Genomic DNA, 9,275 nt, shown 5'->3' with positions numbered 1-9,275 from the left:
AAAAAAAAAGGTCACGGTCTTGCTCAGCGTATGGCAATTGTTCGGTTGTCATGGACCCTAGCTTACGTGGTAACAGTGAAATTCACAGTTGTTATCTTTATTTGTTTTGAGTCACTGCAGTAAAATTAACATTAAAAAGCTGAAAAAGATAAGATGGATAACACAGAGAACTGGCACATATGACTGATTAGATACGACTGATCACAATGCTGTACCTTTGCCTTGGCACAGATTTAGATCAGTTCAGCCCTGACATCATATCCTGCTCTCCACTGCCCCCCTCCCTCCTCTCTGCATGTCATCCTCCCTTCTCCGAGCCCCGAGGCTTCCAGCCACCTCCATACCCTCTCCTTATCCTGTGGGAAGTTTCCACTCGCGCCTGGCCTGCTGTACCTGACCTGAGAGCAACTCTTAATATTTCACCAAGGCCATGATAATGACTAACCTGCTCTACCTTCAGTCCTGCATGCACTCTGCTTTATGGCCTCATTTGTGAATATTCACAGAAGATTAGCACGAACGCGAGCCGTTGCGGGTTCATTAAGCCTGAGATTACGATCTCTGGCTATGGAGCGTCGCATTATGCTGCTCAATATTTCCGTGGTTAAACCTCACCTATCACCCCCCCCCCCCNNAGTGCAGCATCTGCATGCGTTTGTTGCCAAGGCAGGTGCAGCAGGTTTTCTGTGGGCTGGTGCCAGGCTGTAATAATCGCCCTTCTCCCATTGCTGAACCTTAGGTGTGGCCATCTGTGGTTTCACTGTTGCCTTAGAGATGTTCCTGGTTTTGGTTTATTTCCACAAAACCCATGTCTCTGTATCTCTTTCCTACCCTTGTTCCTGACCCAACCCTCTGTCTCTCCTTGTGTCTCTCTCCTTCCCCCACTGTGCTGACAAGCAGCCCGGAGCTATGGCCGCAGAAGAGGTAACGTGTGGCATTTTCTCTGGGGGTTCTGTTTGCCATGCCGGCCGGGTCTCTCTCCGAGGCTGAGGGGGGTCTTGGTGTGGTGTCACTATCTGCTTTTCATCTGTGCTGTGATCGAATGAAATCATGTTAATTTTGGCACACAGTCATGTTATGCATTTAATCAACATGGGGCAAGTGTCCACCAAATCTGCCCATATGAATCTTGTTTTGCTTGATGGTGAGAGGAAAAAAAAATCTGTCTACCAATTTTCTTTTCTCTCTATTCTGAGTCAGTGTTCTACCTGTAATATTTATAACATGAGAAATAGTGCAAAATAGGGAAGCTGTATTGCAAATGCATCCCACTGTAAAATAAAAGTAACAGCAGTTCTAAAAACATATGATCTCTCTGCAGTATTTGGGATGGACTCCATTTCTGAAGTTACCAAATAAAAGGCTAAACCTTTTCAAATGTTAATGCATGTTTGGGTCCAAGATGAATCTCGAGGGCTTTGTGAAGGAGTATGCTGACTCAGAAGTGATTCATCATCATCTGAATGGCAAAGATCGGTGCTTCCAACATGGATCATCTCTGATTTGATGTGCTTTTTTTTTTTTTGACTAATTCTGTCTTTCTTCACGAAGGAGGAAAGCTGCAATGTGACATTTGAAAGGTCACTGCAATATGAGGCTGGGGTTGTGTGTTATATAGCATGGTGAATGTCTGAATCCGATTGCTTTCAATAAAAGGTGTTCATGAGGTGCTGACATGAACACACATAGGAGAGATAGAACGTGCAATATTTCTCACTGTGTAAAGATGTAATTGCTAAGCACATTTTTTACAAAGTCAAATATCAACCCTGTTAAAGAAAGAGAGTTGTTCTACTGCATAGAACATACATATTACATTTGGACAAGCTACATTGCTGCACCAGTAGGAGGCTCCCAGTGGGTAACATGGTGTGTTTAGCCTCTCACTGCCATGATGTGCCCTACTAGGAGAGAATACCATAACCATGCTCATTACTGGCTGATTAACAGTCCCTCCGTTCTCATTACGTGCTGCAGTTCAGCATGTTGCCTACCGGTAAGGAAGACTGGTATTGTAATGAGGATTAACAGCGGTACTCACCAGGAAGTTCCCAAGACGACGTTATGATATCATGATTATAATTTGATATACACTTTGGCCAAAAGTATGTGGACACCTGGACATTACACCCATCAACGTGATTGCTGAATATCTTCTTTCCACAAGGCTTTGGGACCTGGCAATCGCTGTGCGTTCATGGCTGTCCACATACTTTTGGCCACATGGTGCATTCTGTATGGGAGAAGAGAAATGTTCAAGGGTTTAGTCGGAATTGTGATGGTAATCCCAACATCCAAACTGATTATGCTACAGTAATAGTTTCCATGTGCGATTAATTCACTCTTATCTCTCACACCCTCCCTCCCTTTTTACTTCACACTCTTGTGCCTCTCTGTCTTCCCCGTTTATCCCTGTCTGTCTTCCTGGTGTCCTTCTCTTTTCCTCTCCTCCCAGGTCGCTCCTGTCTTTTTCCCTTTGAGGATGGTTTCCTCGACGACGGCCACGGTGACCCCTCCTTGACCCCGGGCCTGAACTCGCCAACCCGCTGTCAGAACGGAGAGAGGATGGAGCGCTACTCCAGGAAGGTCTTTGTCGGAGGCCTCCCCCCTGACATAGATGAAGGTAAACATAGACATACACACCTAGAGAATGGTTTTCACTCGACCTCAGGCTGTTTTTCAGCACGGCCCTGCTGCAGATTTGTTCTGATACATTCACACATACATTCACAGGAGTCTTTGTCTTTGGCTGTTTGCCACTAATAGTTACACTGAAGTATTTGAGCCTTGCTTAAGGGCACCTTGACACTCCTTGTTGAAGATATTAATTTAACACACTATTTCGCCACCATAAACTACAGTTATAAAGCCTGGCTGGTACAGTTTGAAGCTTTAACACCAATGACATTTAATTTTTGACATTTAAAGGAATAGTTAAACATTTTAGGAAATATGCTGATCTGCTGTCTTGCAGAGAGTTAACGCCTTTGCACACCAAGTCCGTATTTTTCGTCTGCGTTTTTTTCTTCCGCTTAAAATCATTACGCATAGAAACCTTGCACAATGATTGAGATGCTTCTAATCTTCTGTTTGTTGCAAAAATCACAATGCGAGACAGAGTCATCATGCAATGAGGACGATTTTGTGGTCCCCTCACTTGAAAGTTGAAAAAGAAAATATTGGGTCCAAGGTGTCAAGAACAATGAGAGTTTCACCTGCTGATGACTCGCTCTGGCTCTGCCTCTTTCTCCTTCTCTCTCTTTTCCTCCCTTGCTTCTCTAGTCAGTGTCTAAACTACAGACACAATGTGAGGTTGCATTTATTTATGTGCAACAATTTTGGATAAAAAATCTATTTATCTATCTTGGTGTGCAAAGGCCTTTTGAGAAAATTGGAACCACTCTCCTATGTGTATCAAATATGAAGTTACCACCAGCTGCTGGTTTGCTTAGCTTAGCACAAAGCCTGGAAAGGAGGGGAAACTGCCTCCAAGAAACAGTCTGGCAAAAATAATAACCACAAAGCCAAAATGTGTTGTTTTTACACTTGTATGGATTAAGAAAACAAGATATATATTTTTTTTACCTGAGGTTAGCTGTTTCCTCTGTTTCCAGTATTTGTGTTAAACTAAGCTAACTGGCTGCTGGCTATAGACTCACATTTAGATCATCTAACTGTAACTCTAAAAGAGTGTATTTCCCCAAATGTTGAAGCATTCTTTTTGAAAGGGAACCTTGACAATCCTTGGTGATATTCATTTTACCCAGAATTTAACCAGTGTAATTTTTCCTACTATTTACTTTTACTATTAAATAGCCTATATATGGCTATGTTTACTGTACAAACTTTACAGTACGTTTACTGTCCTTTTTTGACCAGACCTTGAGCCAAAGAATCACAGTAAATTTTACTTTTATATGCAGAAGAAATATCCATATTGAGAAAACTATTTTCTTTAATTCCAAAATCTCATGGACCTGTAATTGTTTCCACAAACTCTGGAGCATGGCAAACAGTTTAATGTTAATATGGAATACTTACTTGTCTGCACAGTTGAACAAGCACATGTACTACTGAGTTGATGCACAGTACGTGCCCTTAGCTGGTTGAAAAATTAATGAGTTTCCACAGCACGAGTCAGCCCAGACTGGATGTGCCCGGCCTGTGTTCCTGTTTAATGCAGTGGCTACTACTGCAGCAGGAACAGTGCAAAAAATAGAAACCGTGCCTTTCTCAGCACTGCGTGTGGCTCTGCATAGAGTCCTTCATATGCATATTAAACTAACCACGAATGTTATCTCATAATGCCATTAAGGAACATTCAAGTCTGTTTTTTCCTCTGTTTTCTTCATTCTTACAGATGAAATCACCAACAGTTTCCGTCGCTATGGGCACCTGGTGGTAGACTGGCCCCACAAAGCAGAGAGCAAATCCTACTTCCCACCTAAAGGTAATAACAGTTTCTCACAGAATAATCTGTATTTTCCCATCAGACATCAAAGTCCACACCAATAAACATCACCTTGGGTGCGCCGCCATTTTAGAGTTTTGTAAAGAATCGTATTACCCAGAATTCGTGGCTCATGCTGGGCAACCATGGAGGTGTCTGTTTATCTGAGTTACCCCCTGTAGGCATCTTGCAGAGAGACTCATACAGTATATAATGACTCCATAACTGGCCACCAAGAGTTTTGACCCTAGATGTGTTTGCTTGAATGAGTACCTGAGGAGTGTGAAAGTTATTCTCCTTTCTGTGCAGCCTCTCGGGTGTCGTTATCAGGCAGGTGATCAGAGTAGCACCAACCTCTCCCAAGCCTCTACATCACTCCCTCTGGCCCAGGAGCTGCTGTGTGTCATATTAGGAAAGCTATTAAAGACGCTCTGGAAATAACTAACATTCCATAGGCAGATGGTAATACGCTGCATCTGGAGGACCTGTGAAAATCTCTGCCAGTTTCTCCCCCACTCTCATTTTTCAACATCCCCTTCTTTTTTTTTTTTTTTTTAGCTTGGGAGGATTATTTTGAATAGGCTTGGCTCTACTAATATCCAAAGCCAGGAGGAAAAATGCAGCATCCTTTTAGGGGAATGAATGAGCTTACGGCAGCTGGAGGACGCCGCCATGTAAGGGGAGGAGACATGTGGGACTAGTGATCTGTGTAGAATTCATCTTGCACTCTAATTTAAACCCCCCCCACTCCAAAACTCAGAGGGAAACTGTGAAAATATCCTGTTTATGTCACACTCTCCATATTAACTGGCAAGGGAACTTGGGCAGATGCCTGGTGACAGAGTTCTTAGCACTAATAGCTTCAGGGTTGAGAGCAAGTGCACATCTGCGTGTGTGTGTAAGCGTGTCCTACTGCCGGGTGGACTGTGTAACGGCTGATTTACGGATGTGGGATTCGCATCAAGAGGTCATCGGCCTCTCCTCGTGTTAAACGTCCTTCCAAGCTTGACTGAATGGAAGATAGTTGTCACTTTCCGTCCTCCTTCACATTAAACTGCCGGCGATGTGTGTCTGTACAGTTATGAAAGTGTTTTGGTTTAGGGATGACTCATATTGTGGCTCAGTCCCACTTTAGGGACAAGCTATTTGGTGCTTGGAGAGGAAGTAGGAACAGGGATCAGCTAACTGTGCTCCATGCTCTTATGTTTTCATGACTGCAATATTGTATTGGCATTTCCCCCCAGTACATACTGTACATTGTCACACATCGTCTATCTGTAACTTTGTCTATCAACAACTCATTGAAGCTAGATATGTGATATGATAATGTTGAGTACTTTTGCGATGTATTGTGATAAATGCAATTTTAGGTTTTTGTTAAATGGAGAGTAGTCAAATTCTCCCATTCAAGATATATTTTATTACATTCTTCAAGATGTCTTGTAGAAAAAAGATGAAATAGTCACCATAATGGCGGCAAATTTGATCATTGAGTGACTGAAGGGTAGTAGATTGAATAGTCGTTAAACAAGACACAACATTTTGTAATGTTGGCCATAGATTTGCTCCAAACTGAGCATTTTAGCTTCTTTTAGCTTGTTGTTTTGGTTTTATGGCCTGCAACTTTACAGTTTTGCTTCACTCTCATTAAGCTCAGTTCTAGACACAACAGGCTGCTGTATTCAACAGATGAAGCTCTATAGAACCCACTGTACCCTACCTGCCTAACACCATAGTGGAGCTTTTAGCTGCTAAAGAGCCAGATATTTCCCTCAGGAGCCGGTAGAGACCAAAACAGAGCTGAAAGGAGAGTAAATATTGCCAGAACCATTACTCTAAATAAGTGCAAATATTGTTCTGTGCCTGCTGCATGTGTAAATAACTTGCTAACACGTTCATCATATAACCTTTATAAGGAGATAATATGTCAGTGTTGTATTTGCAGCTTGTTCTGATGCCACCAAGTGGTCAAAAATCAGTTTAAGCTGAATTTTTATTTTTTATTTTTACCAGTAACTTTTTTCTTCTTCTCATTTCTCATTTCTTGGCCATCTGGCTCTTAGAATAAGTCTGACCACTACGCTCTGATTACTGTGGTTGTTGGCAATAAGCTTGAAATGTTATGGAGCTATTTCTGTCTCTGATTGGCGAAAGGAGGAGGAGGAGGAGGAGGAGTAGGAGTGCTGGGAGCCTGGGAGCTATAAACTGCTACAAATGCTAATGCTCACGTCACACTGCAATAACAGTGTGTCAGACTTGTTTGAAGGCTTCAAAAGGTCACAACAGAAGTCAGCCAGTCATTATCAGCTTTTTTTATGCTGTCAAAATGGACATTCAAAACAGAAATCTGTATTTTCTTGTGCTGCAGTGGCAACAGTCGCAGTATTACATCGTACTGCATTACTCGGGCCTTGATTTCTCTTTTCGTCCTCATGTTGGGATTATATCCAGTGAGTGACTTCTTCAAATTCAGATGATTAGCGACGCTTGATTTCCCCCCCTCCTCTACTGTTATCACTGACTACTCTCCAATTGCTCCAAAGCCTCGGGGCCTGTTTGTTTTTTGGAGAGCAGATGTTTGTGTCTCTGTCCATCCATCTTGCCAATTCTTCTTCTTTTTCTTCTCCTCCTTCCCTCCCCAAACCTGTTTACATTTTGCGGCGTGTGAGTTTCAGCCCTCTGCAGGTTTCGGTCTCTCTGTGTCCTCTCATGGGATAGATAGCATACATACAGGATTTGGCTTCATATATGCTTTCACACAGAACAGCCTCCAGACTTTTGAAGCGGGCCGATGTGTGTTTGCTGTTAGGGCGGCTGTTTCTCTGATGGCGAGTGGCTGATTTATTTCTCGGTCATTCTGGTCGTCTGTGGCCTCGCCTATGTGCAATCTGTTGCTGAGTATGAAAAGATAAGCCCGGATTTAAATGTCACTGTTAAAGCCAGAGAGATGCACAGTGTGGCTATGCTCTCTCGGTTTATCTAGTCATCATGGGTTGGATTTCAGCAAAGTCAACACAACTTTCAGTTGATGAGGTAATGGAGAGAATAGGATAGCAATGTGGGACTTTGATATAGCAATGGAAAGATGTTTGTGTACTACTTAGTGACTGACCCTAAAGTATCAGTTCCACTGTGGTATGTGGATAATGTAAAGTATCAGCTAGCACCAGGTACCGAGGCAATACTTTGACTCAGCAGTGTATTTTTAGACCTTTTAATCTGGGTTCAAAACTCAAAAGTAATGGAGGTATTAGCATTTTCTGGGAGTTACTTGACCTCTGACATACGTCACGTATTTGATTCCCTTGCAATGGAAAACACTTAAAGGAATTCTTTGACATTTTGGAAAAGATGCTTTCTTGCAGAGTTAGATGAAAAGATTGATATCATCCTTGTGTCTGTATGGTGAAGCTACAATCAGCTGCAAGTCAGTTTAGCTTAGCACAAAGACTGAAAACAGCTAGCTAGCTATACCATGTTTTATCTAACCAGATTTTGTCCCCTTTGGACCGAGCCAGGCTAGTAGAGATCAGAGTGGTATCAGCGAGTGAGCATATTATGTCCCAGAATGTCAAACTGTTCCATTAATACCTGTCTCCCATTAACCCACGTAAAGCCTAGCCTAATGCTATTTTTAGGCAGCAGTTTGCTGATTAAGTGTCTGCAGTTAGTGAGTTCATGTCTTTGTTTTTATGGTAATTTAACAAATTGTCATCAGGTTGCTGTTGAGGTAACTGCTGGCCTCCATTACAGGAAACACTCTCTCCTGCATGAGGTCATCGGTTTGTCTGCGCAACCCACGAGGCACTCTGCCTATCGTTTGTCTGTGAACGCGGCTCTTTGGGCTGGAAAATGCTGCTGGTGTACGTATTCCGTTCCTCCCAGGACAGTGCTGGGAGCTCAGCAGCAAAGCCCTATAAATCTCAGGCACGAGCCACTGCAGATCTGCGCTCTCCTCCCGTGGTGTAAGCCTCTGCACTGCGCAAGGCTGATGGAAAAAGACAGATCCTCAGCACCATTCAGGCTAAATATTAGAGTATTAAAATGGCATAGAGCCCTATGGAACCTGGTACAGTCTGCTTTAATGGTAGGACTCAAGTGTTGACGCAGTTTAATGCAAAGCCATGACGTATTCATTCAAATATGTACACACCGATGGAACTGAGACATACTGTGTCCTGATGGAACCTTTTATTGCCAGAGGAATCTGCAGAAGTAGAGAATGATGGGAGTAATACTAAACCCAAGTAGCTTATAGCACAGATCATGACACAGGTTTTCTTTTACAGTTTGGTACAATACAAGCCAGTGACTTCATTTATTTGATAACAAAAACCCCACACAATTATTAGATAATATTCCTATGATATTGCCCAAAATTGAACTGTAATATGGTCTAACTGTAATATATTTGCACTTTTATTATTATTAATAATAATAATAATAATAATAATAATAATAATAATAATAGACAGAAGTCTACTTATAAGATTGTAAAAGTTTTCATTTTCCTGGCAGTTGGTGTCCTCACTTGTGAATTTAATTTAAACAGGTTTGAAGGATGTAATAGAAGTCGTTTACCGGCTTTTTTACGACACTTGCAGTGTGAAATTGAGTGTAAGGCTTTCCAGGCCTCTTGCGTCAGTTTTGTAACTTTCTAACGGGGTCCATTAAAGTAGCAGCTTTGCGTCTTCTTCAGATGCCGGTGTTCCTTCTGTGTCATTCATGCTACTCCTCTCCTTCTCTTCCCTACCTTTTCTCACTTTTCCCCTCTCTTTCCATCTGTCTCACTCCTCTCCCCCTCCTTCCTTTCTCTCTCTCTCTC

General features: G+C 42.4%; 1 protein-coding gene across 4 annotated transcripts in view; it reads left to right on the top strand.

Moving 5' to 3' along the window:
- cpeb3 (cytoplasmic polyadenylation element binding protein 3) overlaps positions 1-9,275 on the top strand; it is a 37,824-nt gene that overhangs the window by 21,248 nt on the left and 7,301 nt on the right. For 2 of the 4 annotated variants that reach the window (XM_035664096.1, XM_035664094.1), the window contains 3 exons: positions 901-924; positions 2,456-2,623; positions 4,361-4,450. In XM_035664096.1, the coding sequence (XP_035519989.1) occupies positions 901-924; positions 2,456-2,623; positions 4,361-4,450 (282 nt within the window). The remainder of the gene's footprint in view (positions 1-900; positions 925-2,455; positions 2,624-4,360; positions 4,451-9,275) is intronic. The other 2 variants (XM_035664095.1, XM_035664097.1) reach the window with 1 other exon arrangement.

Source organism: Morone saxatilis, unplaced genomic scaffold (assembly GCF_004916995.1).
Source record: "Morone saxatilis isolate NCDOM2014 unplaced genomic scaffold, NCSU_SB_2.0 Contig19, whole genome shotgun sequence".
Classification (NCBI taxonomy): domain Eukaryota; kingdom Metazoa; phylum Chordata; class Actinopteri; family Moronidae; genus Morone; species Morone saxatilis.
This window is presented reverse-complemented; position numbering and strand designations above follow the sequence as displayed.